At 53.1% G+C, this 17,818-nt stretch overlaps 1 protein-coding gene across 1 annotated transcript in view; it reads left to right on the forward strand.

The window, feature by feature from the left end:
- Positions 1 to 6,173: 6,173 nt before the first annotated feature.
- The window catches only part of LOC116796229 (CMT1A duplicated region transcript 4 protein homolog), a 28,178-nt gene continuing 16,533 nt past the window's right edge, over positions 6,174 to 17,818 (forward strand). Inside the window, exons 1-2 of the mRNA XM_032706692.1 lie at positions 6,174 to 6,282; positions 9,715 to 9,812. Coding sequence (XP_032562583.1) covers positions 9,785 to 9,812 — 28 coding nt within the window. The 5' untranslated portion in view covers positions 6,174 to 6,282; positions 9,715 to 9,784. The remainder of the gene's footprint in view (positions 6,283 to 9,714; positions 9,813 to 17,818) is intronic.

The following is a 17,818-nucleotide window of genomic DNA, read 5'->3' on the forward strand; positions in this document are numbered from 1 at the left end:
CTGACTTGCAGCTGCAAATATCTTGTAGTTACACAAGAGGAAGCAGCACAGCTCATGTGCCTGGGAATTATCCCATGTCCTAAAGCTTTGCCGGGCCTGGAAGCCATCTGTGTGACCCTTCCCGGGGTCGGAGGGGAGACATTCCGTTTTTCCCGTGTCATTCGGAATAAAAAGCCAAATATTGGTGCTCACAGCCCTGTGTGGGGACACTGTGAGCTATTTTTTTCAAAACATGATGTAGCAACGCCCGAGTGAGCGCAGCCAGCAGCCTCGGGGTCCTGCAGGCACACGGCTGGGGACGTGTGGGACATGTGGGATGTGTCACAGTCCTTCAAGGAAAGGGCAAAAAAAAAAAAAATGAGCACAACTGAAAGGCTGAAACCTTGCAAGTCTGCAGGACTCAGCAGCTGCAAGGGGAAATGGGAAGGATTTCAGTGTCTGGAGAGATTAAAGCATGGACATGGATCCATGTGGAAGTGCTGGCTGCACACTCTAAGATGGGCAATTTATGGCAGTTCATGACAGTAGTTGAACAGTATCAGTCATTAGCAACCACAGCAGAGGTTAAAATTCACTGATTTACATTTTAGTCACTTGGTTTAAACCAATCCCAAAAAGGTGAAGTTAAATTCACTGAATTTTGACCCCACGGACCACCAATGAGCACCCACCTAAAAGCACCTACCCACACCCAAGGAGTTGTGGTGCCCCAGATGGGTTTGAGGTGCCCAGCTCCAGACGTAACAACCCACTCCCCAAAGAGCCTCTTTCTCCCCAGTTACAGCAGAATAGAATATTACTCTCAATATTTAATTACTCAGGACAGAGCTGTGCATCTCCTGGCTGCACCTCTTCTTCCAACCAACGCAAACACACGCTGGGGATGTGCCAATAAACCAGAGCATATCCCACCTTTCCAGAAAAGGTTCTGCCTCTGCTCCCTGGGATCTTTGGGGGAAGACCTGGCTGGTTGTGTTAGTTCCATGATGAGGAAAGGTCATCATGGGCTCATTGTGTTGGACCAATCCAAAGCCATGGAGCTGAAGGCTTTTATCCTGGGTTTTTATTTGGGAACTGCCCAAATGTGGGTGAAGGGACAGACTTTGTTTGGGCGCACAAGGTGAAAGACAAGAGGCCAATGTGGCCATGGGTGGACAGAGTAAGGCCATGACAGCCATCCTGGGAGACAAAGCTCCCCACCTGTGCCAGTGGGTGCCAGGGCCCTTGTTTAAGCCTCCCAAACCTTCTCCTGAATCTCCATCCTCTGGAGATGCCACTGCCAAGATGGGGTGGTGAGTCCCAAATTGGCACTTTCCTCCTCCAAGAAAAAGTCCAAACCATGAATGAGGAGAGGGGGAGTGGGGCTGATTTGCATTGGAACGTTTCCTACAGGGAATAAATGAGGCAGCACGAGGAGGGGAGGAAATCACCCTGGAGAGGCTGCTTGTTTATCACTACTCGCGCTGCTCACAGACAGGAAAAGTGGTCCTTGACTTCCCCCATCCCCTGGCAATCCGAGAAGTTGTTTTGATGTGTCGGGAGAGGCGTTGGAACTGTCCGAAACACTGACGGAGAGACGCGTGTTCCCACCGCTCCCGCCCCGCCGAGCGGCCGGGGCTGACTCAGATTTCCCGGAGATTCTCTTATCTCGTCCTGCCCAGCGCTCGCTCGGCAGCGAGGGCGAAGCAGCAGCCCCTGGAAAGGCCCTTGGAAAGGCTGCCCTCTGCCCTTTCACAGCCTGCTGGGGTTTCCTGGCTCTGCGGCTCCCACACACCCCGAGAGCTGGAAAAGCCGCTGGAGCCGCTCCTGGGGAGGGCTGGGGGGAGGTGGCACATCCCGGCCGGCAGTGACCTGGAGGGCTCCGAGGTCCGTGCAGGTCTGTGTCCCAGCTCAGCTTCTCTGAGCAGGGAATCACAGAATCCCAGGATATGCTGAGCTGGAAGGGACCCACAAGGATCATCCAGTCCAACCCTGAGCCCTGCACAGGCCCATCCCCAAGAGTCACCCCCTGTGCCCCAGAGGATCAGCCAAACCCTCCTGCAGCTCTGGCAGCCTTGGGGCTGTGCCCACTGCCCTGGGGAGCCCGGGCAGTGCCCAACCAGCCTCTGGGGGAAGAACCTTTTTCTAATATCCACCCCAAACCTGCCCTGACACAGCTCCAGGACGTTCCCTGGGTGCTGTCTCTGGTCCCCCCAGAGCAGAGCTCAGGGCCTGCCCCTCCTCTGCCCCTCCTGAAGAAGCTGGAACTGCAAAGAGTTACATGATTAGTTGGCCATGGCCAAATAATCCTGCCCAGTCCTGGAAACCCCTCAGAAAGCTCCGGGACACTTCCATGAGTGTGTCGTGACATAGGACCCCTCTGGCATCACTTTTCCCATCACACTGTGGAAATTAATGCTGAGGGCTTTGCTGGAGCTCTGGGAAAGCCAGGATGAGAAACTCAGTGTCACAGAATCATAGAGTCCCAAATGGTTTGGGTTGAAAGGGATTTTAAAGACCAACCACTTCCAACTCCCTGCCATGGGCAGGGACACCTCCCACTATCCCAGGCTGTTCCAAGCCCTGTCCAACCTGGACTTGTCAGGCCTGGCCTGGATGTCACAGCAGACAGCCAACACTATTATCACCAAATTATTACCCTTGTTATTTTCTTATTTTCTTGGATGTGGGGTCTGCTCTCTGTGTTAACAAAGGACTACGAGGAGGACCCTGGGCTGACAGGAGACCTCGTGTCAGGATCTGTGGCCATGGCCAGAATTTTGCACTCTTCTTCATGGCTTCCTCTTTTATTTTAATCTGTGGCCAGTTGTTTTCTTTCCTCCCTGTAATGTGACCAGTGGGACATTTGGGCTCTCCAATCCCTTGCTGACATTCCCTGCCACCTGGAGCTCTGCCATGGTGTCCCTGTCCTCTGGCTGCTCTGCTCCTGCCCAGAGAGGGGGGATGGTTTCTCACCAGTCACAAGGACATCAGGCCATCATCCTCCACGTTGCCCCAAATTCTTCCATTGTGTTGGAGGCAAACCTCATCTAGACAGGTCAAGGTGTGTGAGAAATGAGCAAAATGCACAAATTTAGGAAAAAAAGCCACCAAACACACACAAAATATCATCTTGACCTGGCAGTGTTACCACCAGGGGCAGCTTTGGTGTCTCTGACACTGTGAGTGCACTTTCCTGTTGCTGGGGACACCCTCAGATGTGGGATTCCAGCCCTTCCCTGTGACTGGAGACCTTCTTTGTGTCAGCCCAGCCCTGAGGGTCTTGTAACCAGATGGAGGAGGAGGAATGCAGGTGATGCAGGACAGAAAGGGATTTTCTGGGGCTGGGGATGTCCTCAGCTCAACTCCTTTGACTTGCAACTTTCTCTGACCACAGGCTTTGACCACACCTCCAGTACTGACCCCGTTGGAGGAACTGGGCTGCCTTGGCTCCCTGCCTCAGTTTCCCCAGTGTACCTACCTCACACGAGCAGAGGACACCCAGGGACAATGTTGTGCTGGACACAATGCCACCGTGCTTTCCCTCTCTTTAGTAGGTCTGGATCCCACCAGCATCCCACCACACCCACCTTCCTGGCCAGTGAGACCTCTGGGACGTGATCCTGAGTAGGACCCAGCCTGGCTCTACAGGCATTGTCCTGTTGGATCCCCCTCGCTGTGCACAGAATGAGCACCTCTGGCTATGAACAGTAAATCCTGGCAGTGGTTACATCCCTCCTGCACATTGCAAAGGCATCTGGAAAGGGCCCCAGCCCGAGGAAGAGGGATGGTGTGGGTCAGTGCTGCGTGGTGGATCCGGCTCTGCAGGGACAGGGTTTAGTGGAAGTGATGTGGCCCAGCTTGGCCAGGACAGGCTGGATCCCTGTCACACCAGGAGGGGCTCTGGCTCCCTGCCCTGCCAGAGCCCAGCCTGGAGCCACGATGGCTCAGATTGTCCTCATGCTGCTTTTTCCAGAGCAAGGCTGGAGCGCCTCTTCCCGGGGCTGGGGGCTCCCAGAGGAAGTGATTATTCATTTCCAGGAATGTGTGAACCAGGGAGAGCTCCTGGAAGCCTCCTTAGTGCTTGATGTCAATGTGTTTCCTCAGTGCTGGACTTCTGTGTCCTTTGGGGCCAGAGAACCCTTTGGCATCACTGCCTGGTGCCACCCAGGCTGCCTGGGCAGCTCCAGGCTGGGCTGATCCCTGGAATAGCACTGTCCCAAAGTGGCCAGAGGTGGGTGGCTGCAGAGCTGCCAACTCCTCCTCCACAGGGACAGGCTCTCCCAGGGCAGGGACTGCTCAAGCTAGGGGTGGTTTCCAGGAGTGTAGATAAATCACCCCAATGGAAACTCTTCCCTGAACTTCTCTGCTGCCCTTACACCAGCACAAGCTCAGCATCCACAGGACCTGTTGCAGTTTAACTACACACTGAAAAAAACCCCTCTTTTTGCTTATTCTGAACCTGCATTCTCCCACTTTCATTAATATGGCCTTGCAGGATGGAGACCTGCTTTTCTTCCATCACAGCTGTCTTGGAGAGCTGTTCCTTTCAGCCACCCCTCTGCTGTCATCTCTGGGATGGGCAAACAACATCCACAGTGCAGGTGACTCACAGCTTTCTCAGGTGGAACAACACCATCTGAAGCTCTAACCCCTTTTCCTCCCCTCACCCTCTCTCCCCTGGGCTGGGGGGAGCTGGGTGCACACACCAGCCCCCCTTGCCTCCATCCCTGCTCCTCCCAGCACAGGGCTGGGACACTCTGGGGCTGGGACAGTAGTGACCTCAGCACTGAAACTCCTGGCTGGGCCTCAGGGCTCTGCCCCTGGGTGTTCCCCAAACGCCTCTTTATTTATGATGCTCCATGAAAACAGTTACTGTCACTACCAAAGAGGCTCAGCTGCAGAAGCCCCCAGCTTCCCTGGAAAGAGGGACAGAGCTGCCAGACTGTATCCAGGCACAGCTGCTGGTAATGGGGATGGTGACAGCTCGTGTAATCCCCAACCACTGCCTGTCCCAGAGAGGGGCTGTTCTGGGTGGATAACCAGCCCATCTCCCTCTCCCGGGGTTGTTTCAGGTGGAATTGCTGGGCTCAGTTGAATTTGCTGGGTTCTGCCTGCTGTCTTTTGGGAGCATCCTCCCCATCCTGCCCCACCTCGGTCCCTTCTGGCTCCCACCCTCTGCCCCTGCCAGGGGCGTCCCCCTCCCTCTGTCTGACTGCACTGCTCAGGATTGTGGTTATTAAAATCTGCCCAACAATAAGATGAAGGTTTGCTCTCCCTCCTCCCCATCTGGCTCAGCCTTCACCCTTTCTTTGAGGACATGGAGAGGTCACACTGCTGCTTCCTCTGGCCACTCAGGGGTGATCCCATGGGAGGGGAGGCCAGCAGGGAGGAGACATATCCACGGGTTTGGGTGCAGGATTTGTCCTGGCATTACCAGTCCTGCCCGCTGGGAGAGCCCCAGGGCAGGCAGTGGCTGCATGGGTGGTCTGTCCTCTCCTCCCTCCACAGCCAGGAATCCCTCGAGGCTCTCATGGCACGAGAGGCACCATTACACACTTCCCAAACTTGCTGCTTCTTGCCAGAGACATTACTCAATCCAGACACAGCATGAGTGTCCAAATCCCTATCCCATGTGCAATCGGGTAAGAATTACACCCAGCTTCCTGCAGGGAGCCCTCACCCACCTGCTGCAGGTGCAAATCAACTCTTTCCATGAGAGCAACGTGTTCCAGAGAGAAAACATCAGAAAACATCTATTTTTGTGCCTAAAGGCACTTGTGGTGGAGACTGACCTGGTGGGACATCAGAGACAGTGTGAGGGGCTGCGGGGGGAAGTGGTTCCCTCCTGTTCCCTCCTGCCCCCCACACAGGGACCTGGAGAGGGGAAGCAGAGCAGCTCTGGTTCAGAGCACACCCCCCCCTGCACTGCAGCAGGGAAGGAGGATCAGGGACAGGATGAAAGCCCTGTAACTCCCTGGTGAACGGGCTCTTGCCCAGCCTCCTCCCACAGACTCCACTTCTCCTGCAATTTGTCACAGGAAGATAAATGGAAGCTCTGGGAAGAATCACAAGCTCCAGTTTGTCATAAGAAGCAAACTGGAAGCTCTGGGAGGAATCAGAAGCTCCCTAAGGCTTTGTGTAGGGGGTATCTATGAGGTCACCCCGTTCCTGCTCCTCCTATTGCAAAACATTCCCCTCTGTGGATTTTCAGTGTAAGACGGAATCTGCCCTGAATCCATCTCCTGCTCCAGCAGGCTGCAGCTCCTGGGGCCAGGCTGGATATTCTTTAAGTACATGGAGGTAAAAGCAGAATATTCAGAAGTCTCAAGGGTCTGTGAGTTGATACACAACCAGCACTGATCCAGGCAGGCTCTGATGCACAGCGATGCTCCGTGGCTGTGCTGGGGTTTGGTGCTGCTCTGCACCCTCTGCATGGACACACACACCCATGCCCAGCGTGTGGGGATGCAAAGACATGCTAAAGGCAGCAGCTGGGCTGTTATTTCATGGTTTAGACCAGTAGCCAGCTTTTACAGGACCCAAGACGAGCTCCCTGTGCCTGCAGAACTTGTCTTGTCCCAAAATGTCTATTAGCTTTGCTTCTATGTGGATGTTCTCCTTGTTATAGTGGTTTTCCTACACCAGTGTGTGATGGAAATGTAAGACAGTCAGGTGTTCATGTGTGTCCTTCCCACACAACCCCCCAAAGTGTCCCTTTCCACAGTCTCCAACGGGAAACGTGGTTTCTCCCAAGACTAGAACAGCGGGTGGGCACTGTGGGAGGAGCTGTCTGGATGCTCGTGTAATTAATGCATCCAAAAAGGGGAAGCTGAGATGTTTGGGATTGACTTTGGTGCACATTGGCCTTCAAAAAGGTATAAAATGCTGCTGGAGGCTGGGAGAACTGGGCCAGCTGGTCTCCTGAGGCTGCAGGAGTTTCTGGTTGGGATTCCTTCCCTCCCTGTAGCACACACGGTGTTGAATGAGCAGGTTCTGGTTAACGGTGGCTTTAATTTGGGTTTAAAATCCCGAATTTCTGGGAGCCAAAGGAATGAGCTGATGAGCAGCACCTGGCATGAGCAGTCCCTGGGCACGGGCTCATAACATGAGAACATTTGGGGCTTTTTAAGATTTCTTTCTTGCCTCAAATCTCAGAGGCATTTCTGGATGTATCACCCCTGACAGACCAAACCTGTTTGTGCAGAGCAGCTTAACATACATTCCTGCTATTAATTAAACTTCCAATCTGTCAGCAAAATAGGATGTTTGCTGGATGGAGCCACAGATTAATTCCAGCTTTTTGGACACCCAGGCAGGTGTGAAAACCACGGGATAGACTCATCTGAATTTTCTGGGGGGCAATATCCATGGATTGGTGACCTGCTCCAGGGTGTGCACAGGCCAGTGTTGTTTTAGGCATTTAACTGGTCTTTCTTTGAGAGGGCTGGATGTGGGTATTTTGTTCACACAGGATGTAGGAAGGATGATATCATAGCATCATATCATGGAATCCCAGAATGGTTGGGGTTGGAAGGGACCTTAAAAATCATCCAGTTCCAACCCCCTGCCATGGGCAGGGACACTTTTCACTAGCCCAGGTTGCTTCAAGACCCATCCAGCCTGGCCTTGGACACTTCCAGGGATCCAGGGGCAGCCACAGCTTCTCTGGGCAACCTGTGCCAGGGCCTCCCCAACCTCACAGGGAGGAATTTCTTCCCAATATCCCATCTTTCCCTGTCCTCTTTCAGTATCAGTTGAGCTGTATGTGCAGCACAGGCTTCAGGAGCAGAGTCACAGAGGGAGCAGCACCAAAGTGACCAGAAGGACTTTTTCTATTCAAGATTTGTAGCTTCTGGAGAGCTGGTGTGGGAGGAGGATGGTGATAGAGCCCCTGCACTGCCACAGGAGTGCACACAGGATCTGGATCAGCTGCCCAGACAAATGCATGTCCTTGTGGGGAGGTAACCAGGGGAGAAAGAAACGGTTGGAGAGACAGACGAGGCTGTGCAAGGGCCATGCACAGGCCAACAGGAACAACTGGAGACATCCAGGCTGATTTTAGGGTTACTTCCTAAGGAAATGAGCTCTGTAGCAGTGCACTAAGTGCCTCTGCCCTGGTAGCCTTTAAGCCAGCTGGCTGATCCAGCTGAAACCCAGCAGAGAAATCTCCCAAGACATTTCAAATACCCTTTTAAAGGTGTGCAGTGGGGGCTGGAGCAGAGTTCAGCTGATGGTTCTGACTGAGGAGGTGGCTTTGGGGGATAAAAAGCATCTCCAGGAGCTGGGCTGAGTTCCACCTCTCACTTCATCAGGTGCTGCTGTTGAAGTAGTTTTGTGCTGTCATAGGCACCCAACAATGGTTGGATTCCTGGGTGTGTCCTGGGGCCTAATTCCAGCAGAACTTGCCCTGCTCCGGGCTTGGCTGCTGCATCCACAGGTACTGGGGGCTGAAGGTATGAAAATGGGGATGGGTGAGGTTGGGACTGGAAGGAGAAAGCAAGGGAAGGTGACTTAGAGAAGGGAGTGGTGAGCTGGGTCTGGGGGATCAGCAGCCCAAAGGGAGGGTGTTGAAAAGGAAAACAAAGGAGTGTCTGCAGCCCCTGCCTGTGCCCACTGCCCAGCTCCCAGCTGGCAGGGGGTGAGACTGGGATTCTCAGAGCAGTCCTACACTTTACATGACTGTTTTTTTGGTGGTGCAAAGCCAAGTGCCCTGGGTAAGGAGAGGTGTAAAAGTGAGTGCAAGGGGGTAACTAGAGATGAGCAGCACTCCCAGTGCAGGCAGCTTGGTGTGTGCCCAGGATGGGGGAATGGCTGGAGCCCCAGGCAAGGAACTGGGAACCGGCACCAACCAGTGGTGCCAGCTGAGGGCTGGTCAGTCACCCTGGGATTCTGCAGGAGCCAGGGAACAACTATAAGATCCCAGACACAAAAATAACCCCTGGAATGGGTATGTTGATTGTAAGGGAACAAAAGCCAAGGGATTCCATTGGTTGGGGTCCCTCCCTGGAGGCACCAGCTCAAGCTGTTATTGCATCACTGCACCACAATGAAGGGACTTAAAGAAACGAGATGTCTGGGCCTCAGGTTGCCCAGAGAAGCTGTGGCTGCCCCATCCCTGGAAGTGTCCAAGGCCAGGTTGGACGGGGCTTGGAACAAGGAAGGTGTCCCTGCCCATGGCAGAGGGTAGAACTGGATGATCTTTAATGTCCCTTCCAACCTAATCCATTCTGGGATTCTGTGACTATGCTGTGGGAAACCCGGGACCAGGTTGGTGAGGGAACCTTGTGAGTGTAGGGTGTTTAGGGAGTCAAGGGGGACACCCATGGGGTCACTGGAACTGCCTGCTCTGAAGGGACTTGGGTCCCAGCACTGCCAGTCTGAGGGTGGAGTGTGTTAAGGAACACACAGCACTGGAGGGTGAGGCTGAAATTTCTCTCATAGTGCTGTTTTTTTTTTCTTTAAAATGCATGACTTTGCCACCTGCCCAGTGCAATTCCAACACTGTGAGCTCTCTGTGCACTGCCCAGCACCCAAAGCCCAATTCCAAGCCTTTCAGTCAGGAGCTGCACTCCCAGGCCGGGCAGGGAGAGCACTGTAACACCTCTGCATAACTCTGTTGGCACCTCCTGCACTCTGCTCCTCACCCGTGTCCCTGAGGGGGGGGAAAAGGGAAAGAAAAGCTTTGGCCACTTCGCCAAACGCTGATTTGCTTGCTTGGTGCCCCCACTACAGATTCAGTGAGCCAAAGGGTAGCTTTTTAAAGGAAATCCTGGAGCAGGATGAATTTGGCCACTTGACACCGATGGAACAACCTCCTGCTGACACCTTCAGTAAGTAGCCTGTGCACAGGTACGGGCTGCCCGGGGAGGGGGTACCCCGTGCCGGGGTGATGGGCAGGATCCTGCCCGTTGTTGCCCAGGGCAGGGATAAATCAGAGGAAGCTGGAGGATGCCCACAGTGTGCACCTCCAGCGAGGGCACTTCACCCGTGCTGGTCTCCTGCAAAACTCCGGGATTTCTTATAATCTTAAATATCTACCGAGCTGAAACTTAAAACTGGGCTGCGGGAACACTGATGAAGCTGCACCTTTGGTGTCTGTGGCTGCCCACGTGGAGATGGTTTTGTGCTCGGAACTTGAGGCTCTGCTGCGCTAAATAAGGTTTAATGTTCTGTTTGACCTTGGTTGGTTGTGCCGGGCCAGCCCTCGCTGTGCGTGTCCTGCAGCTCCCGGTGGAGTCAGGAGTTACCTCCTTAGGAAATGTGGGATGCGTGCCCTGAAAGAGCTGAAAATACTCGGATTTTGTTACGGGCAGCTCAGCAGAAAACAGTGAGGCTCATTTAAGTTCTTGTAGCAGGTGCTTCCCGAAGTGTAACTTCCCAGCTCCCTGATGCCCAGTAATTGAGGTTGATTAGTGGCTAATTGGAGCCATTAGTGGCTCGTTTAAGGCTTCGCTGCCCGTGCGATGGAAATGGGCAGGGAACTTGTTTTTGCAGCAGGTAACACAAAAATCACTTTCTGTGTGGCTTGGTGTGGTAACGAACATCAAACTCTGTGTGTTCACCAGGCTCTGCAGAGCCCTCAGAGCCTGCCCGTGGGTGAAATTCCTGCACCTCTGGGTAGGAAGTGATGATGGAGTCTACGGTGTAATTAAGTGATGATGGAATCTGTAGTTTAATTCTTGGTGTTTTGCATTTTCCTGGATGTTTTCTACCTTTTTGCAGTCATATATTTGCATGTACCTGCTGCATCTCTACGTGCTCTTGAGACCTCTGCCTGGGGGTGGGAATGTTTTGGCTCAGCCTCTGGGGCTGCATGTGGGGCTGTGTGTGCAGGCAGAGATGCTCTTCCACCTAAGAGGGTCCCTGATGCTGCAGGTGACTCTTGTTGTGCCACAGCCTTGTAGTGGGACCTCTGAGAAATCCTTATTTCTCTCCCACTCTCAGGACCTTCCTGTAACATTTCCTGCCATCTCTGGCCAGTGAATCCCGTGGCTACATGTGGTCTCCAAGTGCAAAAGCAGGACCACGATCCTGGGCTGTCCTCCTTGTTTTCCCAGCAGAATTAGCAGCACAAGGACGTTTCCACCCAGAGAGGTTGATGTTTTGGTTTAAAAAGCTGGGTGCTGCTCTCTCTGTGCCCCCAGAGAAATGGGTATGTAGTTTTTCTATGTACTTGTGTTCACTCATTAACTCACACGTGACCGGGGTGTATTTTTTCCCATGAGTTGCTCAAATAAAGTTTGAAGACTATACAAAAAAAATAGTATGAAATAGCTGGAAAATGGTGCTGGGATGGGCCATGACTGTAATTTTGCCATAGGACTGGGAGCTGGCTTGATGCTGTTCTGTTGAAGGCACACAGACAAACTCCTCTGCCACCTCTAACAGGGTATTTCAACCTGTGTGCTGTGGAAGAAAATAGCTCAAGGAGCTCTAACCAGCTCTTGGATTGTCTGTTGGTGGCTTGTGGGCTTCAGGTAACGTGTCCCTGGGTGCTGTGCAGAGATCCCCTGCCAGCTGGCAAGGCCTGTCCCCTCCTGGGACACTGCCCTGCCCTCACATCCCCCTGTGCCCCTTGCAGTGATGGTGCAGGGAGCCCTGGAGGTGCTGAGGCCACCACATCTGACTGGGTGTGTGGATCAGCTGGCCTTGGGCTGTGAGACACTTGCCATCCTGAAGGGGATCAGTTGTTTTTCATCAGGACTAGTGTGGGACTCCACAGCCCCACGGGCTCCCCCAGGCTGGGGCTGGGTGAGGGGTCAGGCTGTCCTGAAGCCAACAACGTGCTGAGGTGCAGTCCTGCTTCAGACATCTCAAGGTGGGTGGGACTGGCTCCCTGTGGGCTCCTTGCTTCCCCTGGATCCTCCAGCCCTGTCCATACACCAGCTGCAGAGGTTTCTGTTGCCAGCCAGGGTTATGCCAGCCCTGCCTGCTGTGGGCAAGGATGCCCTGTGTGCCTCTGGTTTCATCCTGTTGAGGTTGAGCTGCTCTACAGCCCTGTCTCTTGGGCAGGGATCACTACTTGTTCCACTTGCAGCTCTGCTTTGGTAGCCTGACTTTGTCCCAAGGGATGAGGTGTGTTTCTTGGGGAGCTGCTTCTTTCTCTGCTCCACCAAGTTTCGCTGGGATCAGTGGTCAGGAGTGTTGGAGGAGACAAATGGCATGTGCTGCATGCAGACAGACAGGCAGATGTATGTGTTCCATGCACTTGGAGCCCTGCCCAGGGGAACATAGGAAGCAGATGTTGGATTGGGACCTGCTGGATAAGCCATGGGCTCTCACTTCCTCCCGTGCCTCTGTGGTCTGGGTTGGCCAGAGCTGGAGTCAGGAACTCTGCAGGGGCTCAGGCAGATCAGTGCAGCCCTGGCTGCTTCTGCTGAAAGGAATGTCTGTTCATTTTGGAGCTTGGATAGTGGAAAAATGGATCCAGAAGGCAGGTTAAATAGGAATTGAAGCATGATCAGGAAATTGAGATGCTCTGACTGCTTTTCCCTATTCTCAAGGAAGCCTGGGGGCTGCTCTAAGGTACCCATGGGCCAGCTGGAGACAGCTGGGTGTGTTGGGTGCTCCTCTGAGAGTCTGTCCTGCCCAGCCAGACCCATCCCCTCCCATTCCTTAGACACCACTTGGGGCCAGCTTTGGTTGTCTGGGTTCTTCTCCATCTACCCTAGAGCTGGACAAAAGCTGAGGGTTTAACCTTCAGATCTCCTTGAACTTCAGCCCAAAGAAAGACCCAAATGGGTGAGATCCTCAGCTGGGCTCCACAAACTTTCCTCACTTCCACAAGCCAAGGAGCAGGAATTATCTCACTTGTCCTCTGCTGTGCCACCTGAGGCTTGTTCCTGTACCATGAGGACTGACAGGAAGGGATGTATCTGGACCATGAAAGAGGGTCCTGATTTAAATCTCTCTGGGGCAATGCAGCCCCTGGGGTGTGCTGGCAGTGCTGCTGTGGTGTGCAAGAGCTGCTCTGCCCACAGGACAGCAGTGTCAGCTCTTGCTGGTGCCCTGTGCCAGGTCAGGTGAGCAGTGATGTGCCAAAATGGGAGAGCAGCAGGTCTGCCTTGGGCTGTTGGGTCTGGGCTGCCTTCATTGCTGATCTCAGGGCATGGAGGAGCAGCAGGGAAAGCTGGGCAAAGAAATATTTCCTCCCCAAAATGTGAGATCTTGTGATTCCAAATGTTCAGGGACCTTGGGTGTGTGCCCAGCCCAGCTGGGTTGGTGCTGGTGTGGAGCACCAATGGTCCCAGGCTGGCTCCAAACACTGCTGCCTGTGTCTGCCCCTGGGGTGTGACATTCCTCCCAGTTCTGGCTCCTGGCTGCAGCTTGGATGTGCCAAAGGAACACTGCTGCAGCACAGGGAGGTGTCTGTGTGAGCTGCATGGCTTTCTGCAGCATGGAGTTTCTTTGCTCCTAACAAAAAAAATAAAAAAAAAGCCACACCAAAGCCCCAACAAACAATTAAGGAATTTTATTCTGTCTCAGCCATAGGCTCTGCTTACAAACCTACCAAGGGGTTTGTTAATTGGTGGCTGGAGATGGGAAACAAAGGTTGCTACATGATCAGTTTTGCTGAGAAGGAAAACTTCGGTGGAGTGATTTTTGCCTTTGGAGTGAGGAACAGCACTATTGGGAAATATATCCTGAAGAGAATGTTTTGAGGGACTTGTGCCTTCCCTTCTCTAAGCCATATGTGCAGCTGGAGCAGCTTCAGCCCTGGCTGACTTTCAGGGCAGATTAGGAAAACTAATTGGATCCAAATGCATTGATTTGGCTCCTCTGAATAAGGAGGATCTGAGATCCAATGGGTGGTTTGGGGTGTCAAATGTCTCCTGTGCAGGGTTGAGTCCCACAGGTGATGGGCTGGATGTGGCTGATGGTTTGGAAGGGACTTGTTCAACCTCAGAGGGGCTGAACCTTTTGCTGAGGGAGCTCCAGCCAAGGGTGGAGCTGGACAGCTGGCAACAAAAACCTCTGGATGCTTTTGGACATAGTGGCCTGTTCTTTCATTTGAGGGTGCCTCATTTTTTTTGAATCAACCAGCTTTATGAAGTGTTAATCTGAGACATCCCTTTCCTACCAGCTCAGGGAAAAGGCAGGTTTGTGGGGGCCACTTGTTCTACTGGGTTTGGCTTTTGCCCTCTGTCTCTGCAGCCCTGGGAAGATTTTGTTCTGATTTTCACTTTCATGTTTTCTGCAATGCAGATAAGGGCAGGAGCAAGCAGAGGGTGGTGGAAGGCTGAACTCTGGAGGGCTGAGCTGTTCCCCAGGGACAGCTCAGCAGAAATTCAAAGGAATGTTGTCTTGAGCATAGCTCAGGAAGGAGAATGCAGGAAATGATGAATTCAGTGGTGGACACTTGTATTTCTTAGGAATCTTGTGTTGCTGGTGTCCAGATTGAGTTGGTGTTTGCTTCTCTTGGAAATGATATCAAAAGCTTCCTTGCAGGAATGTGTGAGAGATGCAGCAAACTTGCAAGCAAATCCCTTGGGGATCCTGGTGGAAAAAGCAGTGCACATTTTTAACTGGGAGTGGCTGATCTGAAGGTTTCAATGTGAGATCACACGTGTCCTGCTGGCACTCTGTCCCCACTGAGCTGCTGCCCGGTGGCCCCTGTCAGCCCACATGGGCCCAGGGCTAAGTCCTGCTGATGAAGCAGCTTGTGCACAGCAACTTGTGTAGAAAAGGATTAACAGTTCCTCTAGAAATCACCACAAAGCTCTCTGGATCATTTTGGATGTGTTCCTTGCATTTATTTGGCACTGCTGGCCAGCTCCAGCAGTGCATCCATCAAGCCTATGTGTGTCTGGGCAGTGTGAGCACACTCAGCTCTATCCCTGACCTCCTGCTCACCCAGATTGATCTCCCAGACTTAAATCTTTTTTCCCTTATCCAAGTGTTCCCACAGCTTTCAGAAAGTTGCTACCATCTAAAGGGGGCTGAAAGGATGCTCTGAAGCTGCAGAACTGTGGAGGTGGTGAGCACTTGGGTCAGTGTGTCCCTGTTCACGTTCCAGCATCAATCCTAGGGAAAGGAGCCTGGGGTTGTGCTGATTTGGGGGCAGTCCAAATGTGGCTGTGCTATCTGAAAATCACAGCCTGGTTTGGGTTGGAAGGGACATTAGAGATCATCCAGTTTTAACCCCCTGTCATGGGCAGGGACACCTTCCACCAGCCCAGGTTGCTCCAAGCCCTGTCCAACCTGGCCTTGGACACTTCCAGGGATGGGGCAGCCACAGCTTCTCTGGGCAACCTGTGCCAGGTGCCAGGGTCTCCCTACCCTCACTGTAAAACACTTCTTCCTTATATCTAATCTAAACTGACCCTCTTTTAGCTTTAAAAAAGGTTTTAAGTGTGCTTTGGGTTCGTTCATAGGGATCAGATGGTGCTCAAGTGAGTCTTGGTCAGAGCCAGAACTGGTCCCTGTAGTACAGCAGGGCATCCATGGGTAACAGGAATGTCTGTTTGTGGGAATTCATCAGATTTCTGGAGCTTTGTGTGCAGTTACCAAGCCACAGGCAAAAAGCACAAGCACCCTGTGTCCTGAGAAAGCATTTGTTTTGGCTTTTCGTGGCCTGTTTGCAGGACTCTGGGAGGGCTGCAGGGCTCTGGGAGAGCTGCTTTCCCTTCTGATGAGCTGTGGTCTGAAAATGAGGAGAATTTCCTGTGCTAAGTGAAGCTAGTGGTTGACAGAAGGTTGCTGCAGATGGCAGATACAGAAAGGGTCACACGAGAGGTGACACGAGTGCTCTGACTATTTCCTTGTTGACAGAGCTGTTCACAGCTTCACTTGTTAAAACTGACTTCTCAGCTCTGAATCATAGGGGAAAGGTTTGGTTTGGGAAGGGCTGCTCAGGCACAAAACCCAGTTCACTTGGGAGGGTCCTTCTGCTGTGCTCCTGTGACATTCCTGATGGAATACAGGCCCGTATTTTCCTTTTGAAGATAAATTGTTTTGTGGTGTGCAGCATCCATCAGGGACTTTTAGGAAAATGAATCATCAAGGAGGTGCTTCAATCACTCAGATCATTCCAGGAGGCTCCCAAAAACACACAAACCCCACCATAACTCAGCAGCCACAACCACTTGAGGGAATTTTGTTCCTGGACCTGTAAAACCTTTATCACCGTGTGCAGTCACTGCTGCTCCAGCAGCAGCACTGGAGACCTTGGGGTGGGGGAAAACAAAACACAAGTGAGGATCTGCTGCAGCTAAACCACTTCAGAAAGTCATTGGAGCAGATAAATGTGCCAATCCACGTGGATGAACTAAGCAGGAGAGCTCCTGCTGCTCGAACACTCCGGTCCCTTCCTGGGTTATATTTGGTGGGGGGTCTCTGTGGGGTTTCCTTTTATGCCTTTGTTCTCTCTTGTTTGTTGTTCAGGAGTAAGGGATTGGGGAGCCCCATTTGGGTCATCCTGGGTTTCAGGAGGGCAGGCTGGGGGTTGTTCCCTTCCCGTGGAAGATGAATTGTCCGAAGGGGTGTTTCGGTTCCCGAGGCTGATTTGGCCGCACACTGAACATTCCCACCTCGTGTTTTTAGGGCTGTCACAGCCCTGCAGCATCTTCCTGCTAAAAACAGCTGCTGTTCCAGCCCCTGGCTCACGTTGCAGGCTGTGTCCAGAACAGCTCGTGTCAGAAAGGCACACACCCCGCTCCTCCCAGCCAGGCATCTCCAGGGAATGCGGGGCGGGTCCTGGATGTGTGCTGGGCTCTCACAACATGCACGTTCACGGCAGCTGGGGGGCGAGATGACCTTGTCCATCCACTCCTGCTCCATGAAGAGGCTGCCCGGAGCAGTGGGGGAGTCACCATCCCTCGGGGTTTAAAAGCTGTGTAAGAGTGTCACTTTGGGACACGGCTCAGTGGAGGCCTTGGCAGCGCTGGGGGAATGGCTGGAGTCTGATCTTAGAAGGCTTCTCCAACCTAAATGAATCCATGAGCTGGGGGGGGCTCAACCTGGAGAGGAGGAGGCTCAGGGGAGACCTTCTCACTCTCTACAACTCCCTGACAGGAGGGGGGAGCTGGGGGGGGGTCGGGCTCTGCTGCCAGGAACCAGCAGTAGGACAAGAGGGCACAGCCTTGAGCTGCCCCAGGGCAGGTTTAGGTTGGACATTGGGAAGAAGTTCTTCCCAGAGAGAGGGATCAGCCCTTGGAATGGGCTGCCCAGGGAGGGGGTGCAGTCACTGACCCTGGAGGTGTTTGAGCAGAGCCTGGATGTGGCATCAGTGCCATGGTCTGGGTGACAAGGTGGGGTTGGGTCATGGGTTGGACTGGATGATCTCAGAGGTCTTTTCCAACCTGGTTGGTTCTGTGATTCTGTGGTTTCAAAGGGCCAGGTTGCTCATGCAGGGCTGGGGGTTGAAACTCTGGGTCCAGCAAAGCCAAAAGCAGGGCTTGGAGCTGAATGGAGCAGGGATTTTTTGAGTGTGGAGCTTGGCTGGAAGCCCTGGAGATATCTGGGCAATGACATGTCCTGTGGGGCTCCAGCTCAGGAGGAGGCAGTCTGGGGCCATGAGAAACCCCAGCCAGGAGCAGAGGTACCTCAGCCAGGAGCAGAGGCACGTGGGGCCAGCAGTGCCCAGTGGCAGGAATGCCATGCTTGGGGCACGGTGTCACTTCTCAGGATGGCAGAGCAGCCCAGTTGCTAATCAGTGGAGCTGTCTGGGAATGTTTGCCTGTGCTAAGGAGGATTTAATGACAAAATGAAAACAAACAGTACGAATTTTCCACTTGGAAAGGCAAAATCTTCTCTTCTCTTGCCTGATCAGGTTTTTGATGCGAAGTGGATGTTTTCCAGTTGGAGTTTTTCATCTTGTCAAAAAGTCAAGAGCTCT

Source organism: Chiroxiphia lanceolata, chromosome 19, assembly GCF_009829145.1.
Source record: "Chiroxiphia lanceolata isolate bChiLan1 chromosome 19, bChiLan1.pri, whole genome shotgun sequence".
NCBI classification, from domain to species: Eukaryota; Metazoa; Chordata; class Aves; order Passeriformes; family Pipridae; genus Chiroxiphia; species Chiroxiphia lanceolata.